This window comes from Stegastes partitus, unplaced genomic scaffold (genome assembly GCF_000690725.1).
Source record: "Stegastes partitus isolate 25-593 unplaced genomic scaffold, Stegastes_partitus-1.0.2 Scaffold1749, whole genome shotgun sequence".
NCBI lineage: Eukaryota > Metazoa > Chordata > Actinopteri > Pomacentridae > Stegastes > Stegastes partitus.
Genome location: NW_007579480.1, coordinates 72,733 through 98,797, shown reverse-complemented (window position 1 = coordinate 98,797; position 26,065 = coordinate 72,733). Strand labels below are relative to the sequence as shown.

The 26,065-nt window shown below is 43.5% G+C and overlaps 1 protein-coding gene across 4 annotated transcripts; it reads right to left on the bottom strand.

Annotated features, from left to right (window-relative positions):
- Positions 1 to 564: 564 nt before the first annotated feature.
- Positions 565 to 24,971, bottom strand: tcf12 (transcription factor 12). Of its 4 annotated transcripts, none has more exons than XM_008302019.1 (14): positions 24,767 to 24,971; positions 20,268 to 20,367; positions 19,672 to 19,811; positions 19,040 to 19,181; positions 18,778 to 18,848; positions 15,522 to 15,666; positions 11,136 to 11,209; positions 8,521 to 8,592; positions 7,791 to 7,982; positions 5,086 to 5,191; positions 4,842 to 5,004; positions 2,967 to 3,196; positions 2,361 to 2,514; positions 565 to 1,105 (listed from the first exon to the last, which is right to left on the bottom strand). In XM_008302019.1, exons 1-13 carry the CDS (start codon positions 24,833 to 24,835, stop codon positions 2,372 to 2,374), a joined length of 1,647 nt encoding a protein of 548 aa, XP_008300241.1. In that variant the 5' UTR covers positions 24,836 to 24,971; the 3' UTR covers positions 565 to 1,105; positions 2,361 to 2,371. The 4 variants fall into 4 exon arrangements, with proteins under 4 accessions (XP_008300241.1, XP_008300242.1, XP_008300243.1 ...); XM_008302020.1 differs by having other exon boundaries at positions 5,086 to 5,188; XM_008302021.1 differs by lacking the exon at positions 8,521 to 8,592.
- Between the last annotated feature and the right edge of the window lie 1,094 nt (positions 24,972 to 26,065).

Below are 26,065 nucleotides of genomic sequence, written 5' to 3'. Positions count from 1 at the left end.
CAACAAAACAAGCCACTTCAGTGCTGACATCAGGATGTAAGTGTCAGGAGGCGAAGCGTAGACGAGAATCTGCAAAAAAAAATAATGTCACGGCGTACGTTTAACACTATATGGCAAAGGAAGCGAAGGGCAGTGACGTCCCCTCCTCCTTCAGTTAAGACACTAAAAATATGCAGGGAATGCTAAACAGTTTTGCTCTCTGTGGTTTCACTACCGAGGAGGAAAAAAAAAACAACGCAACTAAGCTTTCAGAAAAACTACAGTTTGCCGTTTCGTCTGTCGCCTTCGTTAGACAATATGCTAATGTAGCCGGGCCTGTTTTCCTGGATCTAGACTACACAGAGACAAACGTAGGTAGTTTTGGTTACACATGTGGCCAGTGGCAGAATGAATACAATATAAATATAAATAATATATCCTCTTTTTTAAAAAACAAACAAACAGAAAAAATGGGGCGCTTCAATCTTTTCACTTCTAACAGCTACAGATCATTTTCAGTTGGGTATAAATATCACTCTGGACTGGCCAATAAATTAATCTTTTCAGTGCCCAAATGGTTTTTTTTCCCCTCGTCTCGGGGCGGAGTGCTCGGGTTGAACGGCGACGCTGGCAAACTATAGGTCGACTGAAAAGCCGCATGCTTCTCTTTGAATTTACCTAACTTTCCCTTTAGACATACACTTTATAGCTCAATAACATAATAAATAGGAACAAACAAAAAGAAAAAAAAAAAGAAACAGACAAACAAAAACAATTGCTGTTACAATGCATTCGTCAATTCAGTTTAGGCACGAGGCAATTTCCACATACGGTTGGAGGAGATTGCGGAGTCTCTGATTGTTCAGAAGCAACACACTTCTTGCAGACAGTGATATGTGCTGAAGATTTTTTTTTCTTTTCTTGTGGGGGAGAAATTTGCAGATGGTCGCAGGGAGCTGGACGCTTGGCTCTTCTTCAATCTTCGGATTGGATTGTGTTAGACTCGTAGTTTCGCTTCAAGTGGTCTGTCTCCTCCAATTGGTGTCACAAACTGTGAGTCCTGTCTGTCGCTGGGAAGCAAGGTCACCGACTCGAACGGGACAGAAACGATCTGCATCACTTTGATCTGGAGAGAAGAAACACAAGACAAGGAGACGAGTTCATCAGTGATTAGCGTGTTTTTGGTTTAAGATTAGAACGAATGACAGATAACGAAGAGTTAATGTCACTGTTTAACATATTCATAGAAGATTAGGATGAACAGTGTCCTTTATTTTAATGGATGGATAGATAGATAGATAGATAGATAGATAGATAGATAGATAGATAGATAGATAGATAGATAGATAGACAGATAGACAGACAGATAGACAGATAGATAGATAGATAGATAGACAGATAGACAGATAGATATTTTATTCATCCCCTAGGGCAGGTGTTGCTCCAATGAGCAGCAGCAGCAGAAGAAGCCGCAATTAACTGAAATTATGGAAAAGTTTTTAAAAAGAACAAATGAAGATGGAAGTGATGCCACTCGCTCCTCAAAGGCCAAACTTGTGCACAACCCTGACTTTGTCAAGTTTGGTTTTGTGAACAGAGGCAGCGAGGCAGAGCCCAGTGTGTTCAGTATGGTTTAACGCTAGCCAACAAAGTTCTGAAGCCTTCAAAGCTACGGCGGCATCTCGAAACCAAACATCCAAAACTAGTTGGGAAGCCAAAAAGAAAATGGTCTACAGCTTTCTTATCATTTATTTTACAGGTTTATAGCTTGTTAAACTGTAAGTGGATTTGATTTAGTTGTTGAATCCAAATCAAACCAAGACTCGGATCAACTGAAATGAACGTGTTCATAGTTAAATGGGATCCACTTTGTTCTGGGAAACTTGGGCCTCAGGGTCACAAAGGTTGAGAACACCTGCCCTCGGGGAGATTGGGGTATCTCAAGCTCAGCTCACAGGTACACATTACAACATAATATAACAGATAAACGACAACAACGACAACAACAACGACAGCAACCGAGCACTAAAAGTGAGCTGGTGATAAAAGTGATAAAATATTAAAATATGATAAAAGGCTTGAACCAGAATCAGTAAATAAATCGGCTCATAAATAACAAATAATGATGATAATAATAAGAATGATATCATAATTGTAAATTCCTCAGTACTTTAGATTCAAGTTTATTGTCATCGAGTCCTAAGAACAGAAAATGCAATTCGGCATCTAATCAGAAACAGTAAAAGTCTGATGCAGATGTTCCCAGTATGAGCAGGTATAGACAGTATGAACAGTAGATGTAAGGACACAAGGTTTAAGAGTATATGAGATGTTTAAGTAATGACAGCAACAGATGGCTGCAGCCGTGGAGGTGACAGTACCTGTCTCCTCCTCAGAGGTGGCCCATGGGGTTGGATGTGTCGGTCAGGCCTGGATGGACTCCTGTGTGGCCTTGTTGGGCGTCACTGGAGCCTCCGGACACTTTCTCTTCCTCCCTTCTCTTAAGGCAGGCTGCTTTGGGGTTCAGATTCCGCTCTGGAGGTTCAGGGAGACAGAAAATCTATTTGTTTTTACCCACATATTTGAACAGCAACAGTGCTCATTTTATAAAAATCAAATCAGATCACAAGTCCAAAGATGTTTGTGAGGACTCAGTGTTTTAGTGAATCAGGAGGCATCATGACAGAGTTTTTAAATTCAACATCTCTGCTCTGTTGTGTACATGTAACACATCAGGAAACAAGCAGCGAGCGTATGGCCACGTTGACTTGACCCAGTCCAAGTAGTTTCTATACTGTTGGCGTGATGCTTTGGCTCAGTGTCTGTATTTGGCAGGACTGTGAAGTGAATTAGATCCATCTGAATCAGTGCAGCTCTGTTTTACTGCAGCATCAACAGTCTCCTCTCTGGATGCTGATATGACATCACCACCTGCAGGAGGACATGAAGTGTTTCACAGAATCAGTTCACTTATTTGCGACGCTGACCTCTGACTTGCTGCTCCAAGCTCAGAATGACGGCCACGGCCTGATGGAGGATGAGCAGCTTGGTCTGGGGCTTCTCGCTTTTCAGGTGCAGCTGGCACATACGGCCCAGCTCCTTGAAGGCCTCGTTGATGTCTCGCACCCTCAGGCGCTCGCGGGCGTTGTTGGCCATCCTTCTCTCGCGCTCTCGCTCAGCCTTCTGCTCTGGGTTCAGGTCCTCGTCTTCAGTGATACTGTGGGAGTCGGAGGAGAAACCCGCCTGCTGTTTAACGAGCAATCACTAGCAGAGAGTCACACAGTAGCTCCTCTCGTCAGCTAATAAACCGTTTTACATCATAAGTGTTTCTTTCCTCCTTTGAAAGATAGATAGATAGAACTTTATTGATCCCTTTGGTAGAACCTCGGGGAAATTGTTGAAGACAAAGACACCAAACAAACAAAATTTAAACCAATACTTAAATGTGTTTAAGTACCAAGCGACACTGTTGAGTCCAATGTAAACCAACATCATCACCATTATTAGTGACACTTCCTCCGTATAAAACAACAATCACTGACCTTTTAAGTCGGAGCTATATGTACGTTATTGCTGCTGAGGACAAACATTTCACTGCGGCCAAACTGTAAATAAAATGTTTTCTACTTATGTGTATTCATTTATTTGTCTCTCTGCTCCTTGTTGAGAAGCAGAGCGTCGACTCCGTCAGTAGAGCTGCTCCAGTAATTTAGTGTCTCAAGCCAGACGACTGTAGTAAGAATCTTACTCTGATGTCCAAATCAGACTAAAACCCATCAAACTGACATAAAACACTGAGGCTGGTATAAATATTTAAAATCACATCATGATAATTAAGTTAAAAATAAGCCTGCTGTCCCTTTAGCAGTTCAAGGCTTCGTCACTTTGAAGTTCTGATGTGATTCTGCACCGCACCTGTACACATCGTCACTAAGGATGGGAGGAAAGTTTGTACGGTTAAGATCACTGCTCAGACCTGATCCTCGTTTTCTGTCTTTATAGAACCCTTTTAAAACATAATCTGCTCAGCTTCCCACAGCAGACAGAATCAGAATCAGAGTCAGAACACTTTATTGGGCAGCGGTCTCCAACCTTTTTTGAAACCACAGATCGGTTTCAAGTAAAACAATTTTCTACAGACCGGTCATTGCACACATAACAAATAATACTTGATAATTTTTATTAATTTTTCTGTTAAAAAAGTGTCATAAACTAATCAAATTACTTTCTATTGATAAATAAGTATTTACTATTTCTTCCGTCTCAGCATCTCATCCTCTTTTCAAAGCAGCTCTCCAGAAAAGTTAGTTTTTTTACTCATTTTGGTTTGAACAGATTTTAATGGCTGAGCATGAAAACTGACCGAGACAAGTGCAGGAAACAAGCTACGGGAAGACGAGCTAGCCATTTTTCAAAATAAAACACCCTGCAGACTCTGCCGGGAACAAAATAAACCAATAAAACATTTTTATTCTTTCTGTGCGACCCGGTACCGGTCCGCGGCCCGGTGGTTGGGGACCACTGCCCGAGGGGGGAATTGCTTTCAGTTACAGATGCTCCCAATCAAAAGTCTTAAAGAAGTAGGAAAGTAAAAATATATAATAAAATATGAAGTATCAATATGAAAATAAAAATAAAAATATAACACAAAATAAATATACATCTGCTGTTGTAAAGTGTAAATACTATGTAATAATAATAATAGTTCTACCATTTGGATTATTGCACATTATTAAACAGTCAACAGTCAACCCATTCACTCAGAGGGAGGGTTTGTACAGTCTGATGGCCACATGCAGGACTGATCAGGAACATCAGCTTAAGTCCAAACGCTTTGTGAAAACTCCATCGTGTGTCCTCACCTCGTGCGCTGGCCTGATCTGGGTGTCTTCATGTCTCTTCTGTCGCTCTCGTCGTCGGACTTGTCGTCGCCAGAGAGGCTGTCGTGCATGTCGTCTTTGTCCTGCTTCTCCACCTTCAGCTCCAGGGCGGTGGGCATCTGTCCAGCCAGGGTCGAAGCGAGGCCTGTTGCCAGTAAAGCAGAGGTTAGGACACCAGTACGCTGTGTGCGGCGAACATAATGAGCTGACGGGACTGCAGGCTGACCTCTGAATGTTTCCAGTTGGTGGTTGAGCTCTGCGGTGGATGTGGAGCCGGCGCTGGGCAGACCTCCATGGCTGTTGTTCAGGCTGGCAGCATCGTCGCCTCCCTGCTGCAACACAGTCAGGAAGGACATGTGAGGAAAGGAAGCAGACACTCTCTGGAGACTTTTAAGCAAGAGCCTAAAATGGAAGCGCGAGTGGTTCCAAACGATGAGATTAAGTTTAGTTATAGAGGTTCTTAGTGGCTGATGAGTGGTGGCCCATCCACCTTCAGCTATTTGTTTTCAAAAAATTAGGACGGACATACAAATGGAAGCTATTTTTTGCATTATATACAGAAAGATCTAACTATTGACATGAAAGCTTTCTCCTGTAAACTGAACCTGAGAGTGCTTTTGGTGATTTGCTTCACAGCGGCAGCGCACAAGGCGGAAAACAGAACAAAAAGCCCGATCTGAAGACCCGAACACGCAGCCTCGTCTTTGTCTGTGTTTACGTTACATTTTGTGTAACTGCTTTGCTGTGACATTCTCAAGCAAAGCTCTCTGTAACCACAACTGAGAACACGTCTGCAACGAGAAAAACCCTCTGAGCTCTGTTTCAAAAGACGCAAACCTAAAGCCACTCCAAAGTCTGACCGTTTCCTTGTTATTCTGTCCACACTCATAACATAAAAATGGTCAACTCCCACCATGTTGCACCACAATGTTCTTCCTTTACCACATGTTCTCAGGCTATTTGATTTCCCCGTCGAGGACCAGGGAAAGGCGGAGAAATCGTCACAGAGGGTGGAGGGTATCTCCCCCTTTTTCTTCTGGAATGTGATCCCCAGTCACTGTTGGCCTCTGTTAACCCCACCACTCAGAGATCCTCCCCTTCCTCAGCGCTACGCTAATCTTTGCTGCGCTCTCAACAGGTGTCCAAACAACTCTTTGTCTGGAGGAGGAGGAGGGAAGCTGGGGCTCTGGCAAGAAAAGAACGCTGCCATTTTCATGGCTGGGCCTGATTACCATACAGCTGAGGACCTCTATTTGGGTGGAGGCCGCGGGTTCAGACACACGTTTCCAACGATTCAGATTTCCTGGGTTGTTAAAAAGAAGTGATGAAAAGGGGTGGAAGGGGGCAGAGGGCGGGGTGTCAGCCGGAGTAAAAAGCCTGTGGCTTTGCCGTGCCGAGGCTGCTGAGCCCCGTCTGAAGGGACCTCTTCCCACACAGGAAGTGCTGTGTTAGTGCAGACACAGTATGTTCTATCTCACAGTCGCAGTCGGTCAACATCACTGCCACAACCCAGCTCTCTGTAACAAATACATCACACTGAGCTCCTCTGACAACCACAGAAAAATTCTAGTAAAGGGACAAAACGGGCGACCAAACAACTTCAGCATCAGAGCGAAAACACCCACCGACAGAACGCCTTAACACACACACACACACCAAAACTCTAAATGCATTCAAAGAAAATTAATGTTGGCAAAAGTGCAGCCTGGACGGCCGCATAGACAAAACACAAGCAAAGTCTTTCTGGTGAAGAATAAACAGTAAAACGTCAGAGTGAATCACACATGCACTACATCTTCTTATCCCTCCTTTCTGCTGCTGTAAATTTCATCTGGGGAACAGAGAGCCGTGTCTTTATTTAATATGTGTTTGTGTGTGTTTTATGTCAGCTGGAAGCCTGAGGTTGGGATGACAAAGAAAAAAAAATAGAACGGTGCTAGAATTGGAAAAACAGAAAAAATGTTGATTAACAAAAACATAATTAGCAGCTATTTTTAAAAATGTATTAATCATCACTTTATAAGAAAAAACACCAAAACACTGTCGAGTTGTAGCTTCTCAACTGTTTGTAGCTGCAAATATAATACTGTTGGCAAATTATAAACTCACTGCCTCAGTCTGATAAAAGCAGAGAGAGATGTTGCCTAAGTTTTGGAAAACCAGATGGATTTTAGGTCTGAATGTGAAGGTAACATCTAATCTAGTGATAAACACTGAGGGTTTTATTATCATCAGAGGACAATGACTTTAAATGAGTGTAATAAAAAAGTAAAACACATCAGTGAAAGTGAGTTTATCCTTCATCATCTGACTTTTCTCCTTCATCATTTCTCTTACAGCATTAACTAACATAGACTCCGACCCGTCCAGCATTGTTTCTTCTGTTTGTTTTGTTTTTTTTCAAAATATTGTGCGTGACCCAAATTATTTCCAAACACCTCCGGATTACAGTTGGACGAGCCGCCCCATTTTAATTTCCACTGCAGATGTGTTCAAATCTCTTGGCTCTTTAAAATGAAATACCTCAGATGGAGGATGGGTGAACACGCCATGATTTATACGGAGACCTGCATTCCCTCGTTTCTCAAGAGGCTTCGACTTTAACTCTAAAAGGAGCGCAACACACAAACACGTCCGACGCCGGAGCACAACTTCGCTCCGTTGCGCCTGTTTTTCTCATTTCTCTTTCGCCCTTGTGTATACAGCCGCTCTCGAGAGGAGGGTGAGCCTAAGGCCAGGCATTACACTTATGGAAAATATGTCAGTATAAATTCAACTGTTCATGTGTGGAAAATGTCTCGTCTTTACACATGGCAGCGCACCCGCTTGGAGCAGGTGGCCGAGGCGTTCGGTGTGGTCAAGTTAAACACTCGACATGTGTCCTCGTACACAAAAATCAAACATCTAAACACTTCTGTGGAGTTATCATACCATCGCTGCAGTCCGGCCTGGAACCAATGCAGAGGCTGGAAAGTTTGGCCCAATGGCTGTTATTGGCCCATTTTGCGCCTGTCCCAGCAGACTGTGTATGTCGCTGGGCAGACTGGCGGTGGAGCCCACTGCATGGTTCCTCAGAACGAGGATTGCATCATCCAATCTGTCCAGACGATCCTCCATTCGAGACTAGGAGGGGGGGACGGGACCGAAGGGATTGAGGAACGAAGGGTTGGGGAGAGGGAGAAGAGAGGAAAAGAAGGACAGAGCAGCTTAGTATAAGCACATTAGGACAAAAATTGAAAACACTGATTGTATGGAGTGAACTTGGAAAGTAAAAAAAAAGAACAAACATCTGAAACATAAGATAAAAAAAAGAAAAAAAGGCAATTCAAATGCAAGATCAGATGAACCATTTCAGCTTGAGTTAAAGTCAACATATGTCCTCGCTTGTTTTCTACCTGAGTAACGGACAGAGGCATCGCGGCCACTTAACAATTCACTCAACATCTGCACATAAGCTGATTACTGCAAGCTGGAGTGGCCACAGAAGGAAAAAATAAAAAACAGAACATGACAATAAGGCAACAAAGGCAGTAAAAATGACATTTTACTATGACGAATGTGAACTGCACGTCCGACCGTGCGTGAGAAAACAAAACGAGGAATGCAAAGATGTATGGAAGATGTAATGAGTAAAGGCTCTATCTGGGAAAAAAACAAGTACCTCGCAGACATCCTTTAAGAAAGACATGGCATCCTGAAGATGCTCATGTAACTGCTGATGAACTCTGTTTTTCTGGCAAAGTCAAATAAGAATAAGAGAGAATTATGAAAAAAGATCAGTCTATAAATACGACAAACACACTGTGGAGAGAGAGATTGGTTTTGTGAAGACACGCAGACGAGAAGGGCAGGATTTGGGAGGAAGCGCCGAGCTGCTGACCGTTCACTTTGTCAGGAAGAGAATGTTTTGTTGTTTGCACATTTAATAACCTCCACGCTCACATCTCCTGCATTACATTTAATACAATGCACAGGAGTTTCTCTGACTCCAGATGCTTCCAAGTTTTATGTTTTGCGGTTTCTCTGCTGGAATGAATATCGTCGTTGGTAAAAGCTGCGTATTATTATTACTTCGCCCTTTTCATTTTTAAATGTAAGAAATATGAACCAGAAAGAATGTTTTGTGGATTATCACAGTCAGCTATTTTTTACATTAGTCTAAAACTAATATAAACTGCTGTTGGCAGCCCGGTCCGCTAACAAGATTAGTCATTTCGGCTGTAATCTAATCCTTAAGTAGCTTCATCACTGTTTCCTCGGGCTCCAGGGACTTTCCAACGTTCCTAATAGTTTCAATTCAACTACCAGAGAACTGTGATCCGTGCTTTTATTTCAACACAATTTTGAACACATCCTGAGAATAAAACATCATTTGGGCTTTCCTTCGCTGCCTGCCAATGGAATTATTTATTCATTACCAGCTGTAATGGAATCTCTTTTCACCACTTCAGAGCCTAAATGGTTGCAAAACCCTCGCGGCGAAGGCGATCTGAAGGCTCACCGCTTTCCATTGTGGCCCCCAAAAAATATATAAAAGCACTTTTTTTTTTTTTTACACAGATTTGTTGTGTTTCCTACAACAGGAAGCTATTTATCACTCCATGTAACAGAAAGTAAAGTGAAAAATTTCAAGATCTGCATTTTAAAACCAATATAATCACATTATCACACACGTTTTATGATCTCATTGGGATGGAGGAAATAATATGTTCCATTAGACTTGGCTCATGTACAATATACCTGCATTCACATCAGTTGATTAATTGGGTTGTCGAGCAACTTGCTGCATGACAAATAAATCTCCTGTTCTGTGTTAAAAACCCACCGATGTCCCGAACACAGTCAGAAGTTGCCGTCTTTTAACTCTGCTGCAGGTCTGAGTCTCCGTTTCACAGATTAACGTAGAACAGCAGAGCAACGTGTCGCAGAGCTGCGTTTCCGTTCTGCATCACGTCCAACCATGAGACACATTGCTTTATCAGCAGCCAATTTCCAGGTTATCTGATACTATTCACTTGCTCTGCTACGTTCACGTGCGCTGCCCACTTATCTTTAGTGGCCATGAAGAGACACAACAAAGCCGGAGGCAGCGTGAGAGGAAACATCTACACGTTCGCTGTCCTCTTCACGTACAATTAGCCGACTGAATGGAACTTTGTGATAAGACTGTAAGTGGAACGACTGTGACCTTATGAAATCACATTTTGTAAACAATACATTAAAACATGGATTATACAGCAGCGAAGTTCACATTACACGAGGTCAGACTATATATTATTTCCATGACGCTGGTCAAAGATCAATCTACGTGCAACATGACGTCACTGGCAAAGAGGTGTCAGGGATCATCCCCCACAAACAAACAATGGGGTGTCTTGTGATTGGAAAAACCTAAAAAAAAAGAAAACAAAACCAGCCGTGGAACCATTTGTGGAGGACAGAACGAGTGTCTGCCATCCAGCCTGTCGTTGCCATGTTGTGTGTTTAAGAGCGTTTTGAGCTCTTATTGGGCAAATTGTCACAAAATGTGACAGAAGGCAAAAAAAAAATTGGGACGCTTGACTTTTAGCGTCCCAGATGTGGCATCAGAAGTTGTCAACCACTGGTGCCAGGTGCTGGTGTTTGGTCCAGACGGCCTACATCTTTCAGGTTATTTTTTAGTTTGGACCGGAGACAACAGGAGATGTTCTGCAAACCAGCAGCAGACAAGACAGCAGGTAGCTTTTGACTGTGGGAACTCTCTTTGGCTTAATAACCAAAATGGACAAGAAAAGACTTTTAAACAGATCCTGAGTGAGCCCTGCTTTGACCAATGTCTGCCTTTGGAGCTCTCTGGGTATGATAAGTGCTTTATATTTATTTATTTTAAGCCAGTAAATAAACTCTACATAATCCACAAATGTAAATGCGAGTCATGTGCATCAGGTAGTAGCTGGATGAAATGTGATCCTGGGCTCTGGTCGCATGGCAGCGAAGGAATTCTGGAGTAGTGGTTCAGCAAACAGCTGCCACCCCGACACCAGCCCCCTTTACCAAACCCATCCCCCAACTGTCATCCCCGTCCTGGCCCGCGGAGCAGCGGACAGATGGCAAGCCCCAAGGGACAGGTATTGTTCAGTTTGGTTATCCCTCGACCCCCGCCTTCCTCGGCACCAACATTTGTCAGACAGGAATCTCCCTGTAATGCTAGCTCAGGCCTTCGTGGGCAGCTTATCTAAAGTGAGCATCCATCATATTCTGATCTCACTGGAGGACGGAGGCAGACAAGGAGCTTACCAGTGAGTGAAGGGAGTTCTCATAATTTGGAGAGGAGGGGGTCTGTCCACCGGCACGGGGCCACTGGTTGGTACCTGATGAGAGAGAGAGAGAGAGCGATACAGAGATCGTTTGGCAATCCTCCGGTTCAGTTTCACATTAATACGTCTGATGGCTGTGTCCAGGGTACGGCGACGCAAAAGCCAGCTGACACACACGATAACACGCAGTCGTAACACGCTGACATCCTGATTTTCTGGTTTCTTGTTGTTCTGTACGAGATATTTTTATCTTTTAGGGCTCAACTGCATCACTTCCTGATGGCTGGACTGCATCCTGACATGTGGATGGTTCGACTAACACCCACTTCCACCCAGAAATGAAGGCTGCATGTGCACATTAATAAGCGTAGTGACGAGAGGCAACGTGAGCGCTGAAAAATCTGACTTTAAACACTAGTTTTCGTTCACATTTACTTTTTCCTGGAAGCGTCGACTCTATGAACACATCAGAGCAGTCGGCGTTGCAGCGTGGTCGAACCGTGTTTTGACACATCAGAGTTTCTGAGGACGGAAATATCACATGAATCCGGGTTCAGTCCAGTTCACGCTCTTCCATTACATGCGAGCATTCCTGAGTCGTCTCTCTCATTACGTTTTTGTCAGTCTGCTTGATTGGAGATGTCGTGACAGTACAGTCTCTTGTATTTTACAGGATTCACATCTGGAAAAATCTCGAGTACGAATGTTCGTACTAATTTGTCCCATAAAGCCACTTTTGGCACTTTCCCCTCCGTTTAATTCTAAATAGAAAATATCCTGCATTACAATCACATAGTCAAAATCTAGCACACTAGAGATTGTAATTTACCTTTGGCTGCAAGAAGGTCGCAACAGATTTCTGCACATTCGTTTGAGCCAAAAAGTTAATCTACAGGCCAGCACCGGAAGGCAAATCAAGATGATTTGATCTGGTGTAAATTAGAGAAAAGGAAAAGGAATCCACATCTGCTCATCACATTTCCACCTCCGGTACATTTCTTTCTTTCCTTTTTCTGAAGCACAGTCATCCACGTAACCTGCCCGCCATGTGTAGGGAGAGGCAATGCGTTACAGTGCAATCAAATAACCTTAATGCGCTCTGACAATAACGAACCTTTGCAGGTTATTTACAGGATAGAGTGTCGGTGGCCTTTAGAGCTCAGAGCTCTCAGTGTTCTTCTGTTGTCTATTATCGTGGACGGACGCCAAACCAAGCCTACGTCCCTGTAAATGGAGTCCGCTGTTGCGCAATCCACACACAGAGACTTGTATGGTTTAGTGTGATTCTAGCAGTTCGTTTTGGATGCTACTCTCTACTTTCTATAACAGCACAATAATGAAAAATGCAGACCAGGATGAGGGGTATCATGTACAGCAGGAGGGAGCCTCGGGGAACACCGATCGATGTTTTTCATTCTTAATTTAAAGAGTAATTTAAAAAGCTGCGGCGGGTCGAGTGGTTTTCTGAGCCCCATCTGTGAGCAGACTGATGCAATGTTTTTACTCCTAATTGTTCACTGTTTGTTTTCATACACATCCAGACCTACACGTTCAGACGGAACACAAAATAAACCGCTGAACTTAACACCGTGGGGTTTTTTTTTATTTTAAATTGTGCTGACAGTGAAAGACAGTGAGCACCTGACGTGTATTTCTGACTAACGCTAGAAAAATCACGCCTCCCTCGAGTTGGGGAAACTGTTCAAACAAAGTTTTCCATTAATTCATTCCGATGAGATGTCTGACTAAACCTCTGTGGTCTTCTGTACTCCAGTTTTCATGTTTCTTCACACACACACACACAGCCTTGAGAAAGGCAGACTTTAATTAACAGACTATTAAAAGTGACTTTGGAGGAGGAAATGAAAAAAGTCTCTGTTCTGCCTCAGCTTTCTCCCAGGTGAGTGAGGCAGGAACTTCACATGAGCCTCCGCTGGCTGCTGGCTATGAAAAATTAGCCCGAGGCTCTGGTCCCCACGTGCACCACAGAGGGCTAATTGAACAAAGCAGGCTTGAGTAATGTGCTGTGTATTGGTGTAATCCTAGTGATGAATGGATTTTACGACTAGCGTCAACAGCGAGCCAAATTTTGGGACGAATAATTAGAGAAACAATATCCTTTCCCTACAATCCCAGACGTATATATATATACTTGCCAATAGAGTTTCTCCTACATATGTGAATTCTATTAATCAAAATAAACTTCTCTCTCTTTTTGTTTTTTTTGTATATTTTACCTGTAACGTCTTTTCTATCACAACTCTTTCTAACAATTTTATAAAAGCATCTATTTGGAATTTGTTCTGAAGCAGACGACGAATGCCGCTACCAGGTGTGCTACTGTAAATAGGTCAAGAGAGCCGCCACAGTCGTCCTCATCAGCTGAGTCACAAACCACCTTCCTTCACCCACTGGCAAATAAACAGGGCCTTTTTGCAGTCTGGTCCGTGTGTGTGTGTGTGTGTGTGTGTGTGTGTGTGTGTGTGTGTGTTGGGGGGGAACAGCTGTCCATGGGGCAGGGCAACAGCTGAGGATGAGGGGGGCATACGTAGAGACAGCTGTCGCCACTCCATTACCACACATGACACAACTGCCCGCTATAACAACACACTGGGCTTTCCCTTACTGTCCCCCCTCGTTCTCTTTCCATTACTCTCTCGCCTCTGTCATCACGTCTGACGGTACATATTTTTCTAATGCACGTCTCCTTTCTTTCTGGACTTAAAAACCCTGCACGCTACAAACAGAAACCCCCCGTTTTTTCAGGTGTTTTTTTTTAAATACGGGCTGCACTGTTTTTTTTTAACTGTTTCCTTGTTTTTGTTGCACAAAATAATTACAATCCAGAGGGAAGCTTGTCTGTCCATCCTCCAAAAAGGAAAAAAAAAATCAAGCTGACATAAAAACACAAATTACTACAAAGTACTTGTCTGCAAAAGCAGGATTATGAACAATAAATCTACTCCCTGAAGTTGTGTCTTATTACACAGCATGGGTGAGGGCCTTGAGCTACTATTATAAGCCATAAAAACAGCTTTGCAAATATGAAAAGCTTTTCAATAATTGTAATTCAAGACCCACTTCAAAACTCGTTCGCTGCATAATTGTCAAATCCTTCAACCATCCTAGGAGTATTTTTTTTATTTTATTTTTCACCGTCATTCTGGAGCTTGTCTAAAAATTTCCATCACCTAAAACTTTATTCTGACAGCACTTGTGAGCCAGATCTAAATTTATGAACATGAACAAAGACCCTCCTAAAAAGCTGAGAGCCAAAACTAGTCTGTGATGTCAGCGGGAGTCAATGTGGAGCAGCTCTCTCAGCCATGAAAATAAAAGCCCGTGTTGTGGACGGTGGAGCGGCGAGTCCGGCGCCGTTTTAAGGTGCAGGTGTGTTGTTAGGCTCAGAATAAACTCGCAACACCGATTTCACGCTTTTTTTTTTTTTATACAAATCACATTATTTTCGACCGCAGGTGGGAAGCAGCCGGCGGATAAATCTGTCACAAAACTCTTGTTTCTGCTGGAGATTCTTGTGCACTTAAAAATTCATACAAGTATTTTGCTGTCAATTTTATGAAGCCTCATCACAGAATAAACGAAGCTTCCTTTGATTCATGTAAAAATTGTCCTAGTTGAGATAAAACTTGGACACTGAGCATCGAGTGATTAGAGAAACTTTTCACTCTGCTATTCAATAATCCAACTAATGCAGCACAGAGTAAGTCATTTAATACCCTTAGTCCTGTGTTCCTGTTCCAGTGATTCAGTCTTCTGTTGTGTCGGAGACGTCAGATTACAGCGGCTCATCAATCCTGTGTGTCACCGCCTCCTTTCTTACTTTCTTTTTGAGCAACATTTCATATTTCATTCGTGAGACGCGTGACGGGGCAAACGCCGCCGTGCCACATTTACAGTATGATGTTCCCATCTATCACCTGAGACGCGGCAGAAATACATTTTGGCTTTATGTGTTCAGGTCGTGTTGCTGGACAGTAATATCATTTGGTGGAGAAACCTCCTTTAGTTGTTGTCATGCGTCACTGCTACAGCTGTTGCAGAGCGATGAGAACAGTGACAAGAGTGAATTTATTAATCATACATGCTCTGACTTACATCCTGCTTCAGCCAGCTCTTCTACACTTTGTGGAGTTGCACATGTCAAAAAACCTGCCTTTTTTGCTTGTATTTGTGTTTAAGAAAACCTTCTTTCAAGCACAATCATGTGCGTCTGTCGCTTGCTCTTTACTTCTGAAAAAGTCTTCACAAAGCAGTTTCAGAGCTTATTTGTATTCTGCGGTTGGTATCAGGTTGGAAGTGTATTGGAGGTGTGTATGAGATTAAAATCCAAAGTCTGGTGCTCTACCTGGCCTTCCAGACGGGGTGCCGGCAGCAGTCACCACGGTACCTGCTGAGGCAGCACCTGCTGTGGCTGTCAGAGGTGAAGGAGAGCCCACAGGTGTCGACGGATTGGAAGGAAAACTACTGCTAGTGTGGTCAGGTGAGTAAATCTGTGGAAGCAGAGAGGAGGAGGAGAAAAGCACCGTCGGTCATTAATGCATCAGCGGAATAAAAATAAAATACAAATAACAGGTTGTTTTTTTGTTTTTTTTGTTTACAGCTGTTATCATCTTCAAGCCACGACTGTATCATCGATTACAGGGATGTTAGTGCCGGGATGTCATGAAAATACTCAGTCGTCTGTGTTTAGAGCAGAGCTTCAACAAAATGATTCACTTTGAGCTCTGATGCTCTTCTGTAAATCTGTCGATTATGGGTGAACATAAACACCATTTGAGCCGTACTTAGAATTGGAATCAATGTTTCTGAATCAGGACATTCGTAAACTCAACTTCTATTTACTTGTTTTAAATGTAATACATTGGGGTTAGATTTAACAGAAAAATGTTAACAACTTAACACAAATCCAGTATTTCTCTAAATTTACTCGCTAACCTTCACATTTAATGATCGGCCCATAAGAATCTCGCCCCACTCAGAGCTTTACCAACACATTACAAACTATTTCACTCTCACTCTGGGTCAATGTTGTTCTGGCTCTGATTAAAACACACTAAGACCAAACTAAAGAACTTCCTTCTGTTTCCCCTTGTGTGCTTACAGCAAGTGTTTGGAATAAAAAGGACACATGCACCGACACCAAACTTATTAAAAAGCTGCAGTTATACAGGAGCGCACTTTGTTTTTCACTTGTATAAGGATTCGAGTCAGTCCGGTTATTATTCCACTGTGGCTTCAAGAAGCGCAGACGCCCAACCTGGAAACCCCGTTAAGCCAACAAGAGAAAATCTCCAGGGCCACATTTCAGCCTGCAGCCAGAGACCGTGTTGTGAACCATATATCAAAATCTAGTTGTATTGTTTATTTTTTGCATCTTTCTAAACTTTGCAGACTCCATGAAAAAGGACAACTGGGGCACACGAAATGGTTTTGTGCACAAATGAAGTTTCATTATTCTTATAGCTACAATAAAAGGACGACTAAACTTTATTATGTCAGCGCATCCTCTCATAGGTTACGCCGAGGTCACTGAGTTTTAGGATGACATGTCAATCACAAGGGAATGAGGAGATTACGTCTTCAGAACTTCCACTGGGATTTCATTTGTTTAAACAAATGCTGGATTAAAGCACAAACACGTCCCTGATTTTTTTTTTTTCCTTCTCCCCCCTTTAATAAGAGGATATTTGTGCCACAATGGAACATGTCTCAGAGAAGTCAGGGTATTACGGGTGGATCCCGACTAATTAGCAGAGAAAAAAAAACAGCAGATCCACAGAGATTTCTCCTCTAAGTTAAGATCAAATTGAGCCTGCAGGAAAGCGTTCGACTTCAGCGGGGATGATAGAATGCACTCATTATTAATAATCTCCTTATTCAATCTTGATCTCGGGGCTTTAGTTTTTCAATCAACTCGCAGTATCAGGATAGAGGTTTCATTGAAGTGTGTCACTGAGTGTGGAGGAGGCTCGGCCGTTGTCTAAAGGGAAGAATAACCATTTATGCTGTTCTCAGAGAGAGAGAGAGCACAGCGTCTCTATCTGCTCACTCTCAGACATGCAATTCAGTCAAAAAAAAAAAAAAAACCTGAGGAGGATTAATAGTGTGGTTATTATAGTGTCAGAAACCAATACAACTTAAAACAAATCTCCAAATATTTCTCCTTAGTTTCTCAACAGCGAGCTGCTTATAACCGTGACTTCTGACCCGACAATATATGACTTTCTATTCTTTTCACTCGCTGGCTACTAACGCTGCATTCAAAGTGAAACATGGCTCATTTTACTGGAATAAATGAAGCCCCGCCTCGTCATCAGTTACGCTCCCGCAGGCGGCATGGGGCCAATAAGCACGGCCAATTTAAAAGGGCGGAGAACAAAAGCTCTACAAAGGGGGGCCCATGGAGTTGAGCCACAGCAGTTATAAACTCCCCTGTGCCCCCTGATCTATCCACCCACCCCCACCCTGGTCCAACCGTGTCCATTTCACTCCAGCTTTGTCATGCTAATAGAATTGAGTCTGCAAATATAAAGGACTTAATTTGTTATTACCATCCCCTGAACTCTCATATTTTGGATTCACACTAGAAAGAAATACGAACAGCTTGTGCTGCGAGTAAAATTAAAACGTTGCTTCATGTAAAACCGATACTGTAATGATCGCTGGATGTTTATGCAACACGGTAAACACCATTTGAGGTAGTTTTGTTGCAATAATAAGGATCAGACTTTTAAAATCAGAAACAGAATTTGAGTAAAAACACATTCGGCCAAATGAATGGAAAAAGCAAATCCAAAAAGCATTCCTGACAAAGAATGTTCCTCCTCTGAGACGCTGCAGAGAACACTGAACTGGGCTTAGACAAGAAACGTCCATTGTGTCATGTTAACTTCAACTTTTACAATTCTGTACGAGATGTTTGTTTAGATTCACTCGGTTCCAACTGTGACGTTCCTCCACCTGTGCCTCAGCTCAGCAGCACTCGATGGCTTCTCCAGATCTGGATATGTCACGATGTTTTTTTTTAAGAACAGCACAAGTAATCTAAAGGATTGAACCATTACAGATATCGGTGGCTCTTTTTCCAAACCGAAACGTAATCCGCTGGTTTTAGGAGCGTTTTTAATGTACAGTTTTCTTCCTTGAATACTTTTAGTTTATCCAGGCTTAGGCCAAAAAAACAACTGCAAACATGTCCTCTGGGCTTTTTTAATCAGCAGTCAATATAACATTTAATTCCCTGCATGACTACCGAGGTTATCTTCTTAAGAGAAAAAACAAAACCAGACCATTATTTTACTCTAAATCTACATTTTTTTGGAGCGTGTGGCTGCACAGAACTTAGATGTGATTTTTACACTCTGACAAGACGTCAGATTGGAGGAGAAATACAAAGACTTCTTAGTAGTTGAGCAGAATGCTTAAGCCGCATTGATGCTATCCAGACCAATAATGCAACACTGACATGGAATAAATGTTCCATCATAAGCCACGACTGAGTCCAACTAGTTTTAAAATCCAAATCTTGTGTAATTCTCTTCAATCAGGGAGTGAAGGCATGACGAACTGGACTCAGAGTTCAGACCGGTGTTGTAACTCACCGAGGCCAGAGCCTTGCCCAGTGCATCTCCAGTCTGTGAGCTTCCAGTGGCGGTCCCCCGATTTGCAGCAGCTAGAAAAACACAGAGGGAAGCTTTGTAACAGCAAACTCAGACAAATGAGGAGTGGTCACGGTACACAAAGCAGCTGTCCGACTGCGTGACTCACTACCTTTACAGAATGAATGCTCAGCAATGATTACATCGCGGGCCGGCGAATTAGTCATTCTGAGCAGGTAGCTGAACTGTTAGCACAAGAACGTACCCATGACCCCGTCGGCTGTGTTGACGGAGGAGGTGTGCGCTGCGGTGACGAATGGCGAAGTGCTGGTGTTGCTTCGGTGGAAGCTGGACATGGGAGGAAGACTGGCATTGATGTCCGGAGAGACTGAGTGCGCAGGATAATTCTAGGAGACATAAATAATAATAAAAAAAAGGCTTTATTTTTAAACATAAGTGTGTGTGTGTGTGTGTGTGTGTGTGTGTGTGTGTGTGTGTGTGTGTGTGTGGCAGAAACAGCTTTTTTTTATTCTCTAAATGTTAATTCCCCTTTGAGACCCTTCAGGCTGTGATGGAGCAAAAGTTACTGTGAGAAGAGACAGAGATAAAGAAAAAAAAAGATGGCAGGCAGCATCTGCAGACTCTCTGTGATGCCCTGACATAAAGAGGGGTCAGCAGCGTCTTCACTGATAATAACCAGACAACACAACTGAAGACGCACCCACCCACTCCAGCTGTGGGAGCAGCACCGAGGGAGTGCAGGGCCGAAAAAGAATTTACGTGCGGTGCTTTTTGAACGGGAAGCCCTGGATCTCCAGTGCATGTTTGATGGCGAAACAGAGTAACTGTCAGTAATTTGTCATGTGTTTGTATGATGAGCCGAGTGGAGGTACTCACCAAACGGTCGTGCGAGTGCAGGGTGCTGTAGTTTCCCGACTGTGGCATGTGAGATGAAGATCCTGCGAGCATTCCCCCATAGCCGGGCTGACTGATCCCGTTGGATGAATTCCAAGGGTCAGACGAACTGTGGGTACCATCTGATAGAAAAAACAACAACATAATTTTAGTATAGAATTGATCAGAATAGAAGAAAACGACTGACACAGTGCCAGGCAGCGGCTAACCTCCAGCTCCACCCCTACAACTCAGGGTCACCCGAGGAGTAGTTTTTACTTTTTTGGACTCTTGGGACTGAAACACGATCCCTTGTCCTGAACACAGCTGAGATAACATTAAAGCTAAAACCAACAAGAAGTCTATCTATGTGAGGGAGTCAGTCGCACTGAAATAAAACCCGAGCTCGGATTTAACGTTACGAAACGCTGGAACAGCTCAAAATGTCTGGCAACTTATAACAAACAGAATATATTATAAAGTTGCGTGCTACAAGGTTTTATCCCTTCAAAAATATGACAAGAAGATGACAAACTACCAAACAACATATAAATATCATTTTGAAAGCAAGAAATGCAGCAAACATGCTTTGAACTCACCAAAGAAAGTGCTTGCAAACATACTGCTGGAGGGTTTAGGAGAAGAGTAAGAAGGGGAATCTCTGTTGAAGTCTTCCGAGTTTGGAGATGGTGCATACACCTGCCAGGAGAACAGAGGCGTTATTAGAAGGGTCCAGCAAACGGTGAAGGGCTGCGGGATCGACTCAACTGGTCATTCGTAAGTGTAGGATACCGAGGCATGACTGACACACACACTAAAAGTTTTCTTATCTCACAAACACTTTCACCACCATCACATTTAAGAATTTGTGTACATATATGAGTCTGAACACAAGTACTGCAGATACCAGAAACCTACAACTACACACACACACGTTAATGACTAGCAAGTAATCAAGCTCATGAAGGGAGGAGTGGATTATCAGGAGTATTTGCATTTCAGATCAACTCAACCTCTAATGGAAGTATAATGATACCCGCTTACATGCACAGACTAAATACCTGGCAAATTACAGCGCTCCCAGAGAGGCAGAAATCAAATAAGTGCTACAAAAACAGCCTGCTTTGCTTTCTTTATATTTCTACCTGCGAGCTGGCGGTAGAAAGGAGAGGCACAATGGGCATGCTGTTGTACAGCTGTGAGTGTGTGCCAAGCTGGGCGGTAGGATCAAAGAGACTGGAGGCCAAACACCAGTGATGTGGTCTCTGACTTCATCCACTCCAGATGGAAGGAGCGAGGGTGAGGCAGAAAAGACAGAGCACGAAGGAGGGGAAGGAGGGAGAAAAGGTTCGGACTAATTCTCCCTCCCACAGACAGGACTGGACGACCCCACCGTCGTGTAACACTAATCAGAGCCAGACCTGCCAGATAGATTCCACCTGCACGTTTCCAGCTCGTGTCCCCACGCTGCACGATATAATCCCTCTTTTTATGGCCTCGTTTCACACTCAAGATGTTGACAGCTCACTCCGCAAAAATTGTTTGCGTGTGGATGCGACGGCGGCCACGGAGGTTGTTTACTTGCTTAAGTTGTTTTACGACGGAGCGCTGATGGAAAATCTGCATCACGGCCGCAGTAATATCAATTAAAACACGTGGACAACACGTCGATGCGGCTTAAGCGGGACTCAGGGCTGTTGGGCTTTGCTGAGTGAGCAGGACTCCGGCGTGCTGTTGTCTGGGTGTGTAATTAAAGTGCTGTGGGAGGGGTGGAGCTCTCCTGGGTCTTCTGGCTTACACATGTGACCAGGGTTGATAGTAGTTCCGTGGAGATCTCAGGTTAGCCTCGCACAGGAGCCCGGGCTTTGTCTTTTCGCCTCTGTCGGACGCTCAATGGGCAGCATATGGCAGTGGATGATGCTAATTGTCCTTTTTACCCTGGGCTAACCAGTCAAAGCATTAATAAACCATCCCAAACACCGGGTGCCTCATTCCGCCGGCCTATGGAAGAGAGGGCCCGCCTGGGTTTCCTTTTACAAGGCCATTAATTAAAAGCCGTCACTCACACAGATCGGCACACCAACACGGACCTACGCTGGTGCGGCTTAAATAAAAATCAGCTGCAGCAGTCGACACCAAAGCTAAAAGCAGTCATTAATTTTAATAAGATATTGCAGAAACATTTGCTATAAATGACCAAAAAAAAAAACGAGACAATAATGTTAGCTTTTGATAAGTGACTGATAAGCTGATTTAAGCTCACGGTGGGGGTGACTGATTCAGCTCTGAAACTTTTGCGGTTGCGCCTCTCACCAGCGTTGTGACTCAGCTGAGTGAAAATCCTTGCACAGCTTCCCACATGTCTTTAAGTCTGAGGTACCTGCCTTTGAAGTTGATGTCACACCGATTAAAATATCAAATGTTAAAACACAATCTGTCAGCCACCACAAAGAAGGCGCCATCATAACAGGAAGGGAAAGGAAATGTAAAAAACATAGAGATGTACGAGTGAGGGAAAAAATCAGGCTAATGGCCAAAAAAGCTCAAAGAGAAGAGTTCAAACACTCTTAATGGCGTGTCCTGTTTTTGTACGGTATGTCATTACTTGGAATCGAACCATATCTCTGGGGGATGTTGTTTCAAGTCCAAATCTTGCACACTTACAAGGCTTAGCGTGCATGAGCGACACAATGCCTCTTCAAACCGCTGCTCTGCTCAGCCTGCTTAGAGAGAGGGCGTTGGTAAGTGTGTGATACCTGCCAATGCTTTTTGGGAAGAAAAAAAAAAGGCTTTACTATTTTCATGTGGCATAAAACCCACACGAGGAGCAACTTAAGTAATAAATACTCCCACACGTAAACAAATGAATACTTTAGAGATGCAGCCACACTAGAAGTAAACAGTCAGCCGCATGGAGTAAACAGCTGATGAGCACAGGCAGAACAGAGAGCAGCGTATTCTCTCATATCATCTGCAATCTGCCGTCGACCACCCCCAAACAATTTCACTAACCAAACTCATAAATTGCAGAATAGTAAAGTCTTGCAGCCAGGTGCCCGTTCTGACAGCACAGCAGCCTGCAGAGAGTGTCATGTTCTTTAAAAATAGAGCAGCCACACAGCAGAATAATACCTTCCAGTTGTTAATGCCACAAAAATGTGGCTCTGGCATCGATACAGCTTCATTAACTAATCACAACATGTGTGCCGTGTCCGTGCGGCGTGTGACGGGTCGACGCCACCCCCACTCTGACTTTGTGTCGTCGAGCGTGCGTGCTTCAGCGCAGCAACACATGTGCACATTTGGGGGACGTAAGGATTAGCTTCTAGAACACATGATATAACCTGTTGCGCCACCAAAAAAACACAACAACAACAGGCACGTCCCACTTTGAGGGAAAATACATCTTTTGGGTTTTTTTTGCTATTTTCGGATCTGCCGGAGAAGCGTTCTGTAAAAGCGAAACATGAAGAAAATGAAAAAATAAAAGGTTTAACAATCACTGCAGGGCTTTCGCTTCAGTTTTTTTCTTCTTCGCTAATAGGCAACGGAAGAAAGATCAGTGAGCTGCTCCATCTGTATTGGTACCGTGCCACCGGCTCACAAGCCAATGGCCCACTGTGAATTCTCCCAGTGCTCCAGATGGTGAGCCTGCTATGCAACTCTGCATTATAACAAATTAATGTGGATCAAGTCGATGCAAAGAATGAGCATCATCTTTCTTTTTTTTTTTTCTTTGCAAGGAAACTTGGAAAAAAAAGAAGAAGAAAAGTTGGTGCTGGTTGTTTAACAAGTGCTTTTGATCATAAAGTTTGCCCGTTCTGTCCACATGCTATCAATTTTCTCCCCATCACCAACTGTAACACAAGCCTGTTAATACTTAATATGAAAAAGATCAAAGTCGTCTTTTGTGGAGTGGGAACAAAAAGGGAAATGCTGTAGCGGGTTATAGGCAGAGTTGAAACGCAAGCCTGAGTAAGATGACCTTTCCAATACAATATCATAAAAAAGAAAAAAGGGCTTTATTTTTCCCTTTTATGCAACGGCGAAAATAGCACGAGCAATGACAGGTGGAAATCTGTCTGTGTAATTTGCTTATGACAGGATCATTACTTAAGGATTACTGAAATGCATTACAGAGCTCATTCAGCCATTGTTAGACAACGTCCTTGAGCAGACTCGTAACCCGGCTGGATTGTTTTTGCAATAAAAACAAGGAGAAACATCTTCTGAAAAGCAACACAACCGATATTCACGCCTAAAAGTTGACCTAAAACAACTCAGCTCAACAGTGTGCAGCACTCACATATAGACACGCAATTAGGCATGTATTGACACACACACAAAAACAAAAAAAAAGTACTCACACAGAAGACGTTTTGAGAGGAACAAAAAAATCAAAGAGGTCATTACAGAGAAGTTCAGAAATCACATTAGGCTCCCTGTGGCGTCAAGAATGCCAAAGTGATTAAAAACAGATGGAATAACAGCAACACTGGTGCTTGGAGCTCAATCTGCAAACAGGAAAGTCTAACCTCAACAGGCAGCCTCGTTCCCTTAATCATTCCCAGACTCCCACTTGTTATTATTTCAACCCAGTCTCGGAGCTGAAGCAACCAGCCAGTAAAAATAAATTCAGCGCTGCAAAAAAACTTTCTGCCACACTGTTTCATTCAGTGCATGAAAAAGGAGGTTTTAAAATGGCTTAACTTTTTTTTTCTTATCCCAGAATATTCACTTGCAGTGTTGGTGGGGAGGCAAAAAGTAGAATTAAAGTAAAATAAGTTTCCACCCAGAGTTAAGACCCTGGAAGTGCATTATTTTAATTTGTGCTGTCACACGGCTTTAACTGATGTGATGAGAAAGCAGACAGAGGAGCCTGAGGCACACGTGTCCACGCACACACAGGCCAACACGCTGCTTTATTCCTGCAAATGAATAAAGTGCAAAACTTGAGACGATCAGACAGGCGAGCAGGCTGACAGTCACAGGGATGAACTCACTGGATGCACACTTCTTACAGCTCTCCTCTGCCTCCAACACACACACACAAACACACACTCATAGACACACACACATTCCCAAAGAGAGTACTCACCGATTTCCCGTTGTAGTAATACATTAAAGAGTTACTGCCCATTCCAGGGACAGGGTAGGCGCAATACATTATAGCTTTAACAGTTTACGTGATAAAGGTATAACTACAGCGGCACACTGGCGTTCTCTCTAGACATACATCCAAAGCGTTCAAAAGGGACTAATAATTCTTTCAGTGCTGGCCTCCACACACGACCCACTCAGAGGAAACTTATGCAAAGCAGGAGCGTACCATTCCACACTGTGGGAAGGGGGGTGGCCGCGCGAAGGGAGTGGCTCGCGTGGTACATCCCTCCCTTAAGCCTCTAAGTGCTGAGGCAAAGAGGAAGAGGACGAGGGGGAAGGGAGGCGGACGGGGAGGTGGGTATAGAAAAGATAAAGGGAAGTGGGTGGGACGGAAAACAAATGTGTGAGCGGATTTAGAAAGAGAGAGAGAGAGAGAGAGGGGAAAGAAAATAATGTTTAATTCTAGGCATAAAAAATGCAGATTTTCTGCAGGGTGGGGTGGGGGGGGGACCCCAACAAACTGGAACTAAAATAATTTTCATTCTAAGCAGGATTTCATTAATATGTGTAATTTAAAGGCGATCAAATGAGTGCTTAAGTAAGTGCAGCCAGCGTGTTCTCTTCCACACGTTTTAATCCCGAGTGTCTAATCTTTTTGTTTTTGTGATGATTAAATGAGTCCACAGGCAGTGAGGGGAAATATGGCTTTTTGTAGGAACACAACCATCTGGCAACACATTCTACCTGTTTCCCACACATGGCTCACACACCAATTAGGAGTCATTAGCGGGAGAAAGTGAAGGCTCAAACGTGTAACTGTTCAAAATCCACATCCAGGCACCGAGAGGAAATAGAGGGGAGGGTAATGGTGGTGGTGGTGGGGGGAAAAGATCGACGTATTTATGAAATGTGAAATATGAGTTTTGGTGTTGGCAGAGTGAGACCTTTAGCTGGAGTGCCTGTAAACACAAGAGTTGTAAAGCATGCAACAGCTGCAGAGAGGTTGGCGTGTGACGTCGGAACAAGAAAATAATGCTCCATTTCCTAAACCCCGGGGGCCGCCGACCGAGGGAGAGCCGGGAGGTAGGGTGGGTGGGTAGGGGGGGAGAAGGAGGACACTGACAGCCATTTTACCGTGGTTTACTGTCACTGCAAGCCACACAGCTCCCCATTACCTTTATCATGTGGCAGAGGAGGTGGGGGAGCGAAGGAAGGAGAGCAGAAGAAAGGAGGAGAGGAGTGGATAGATAGCATATTCCAGTGAGAGGCCGGTCTGTGCAGTCACACTGGAGCC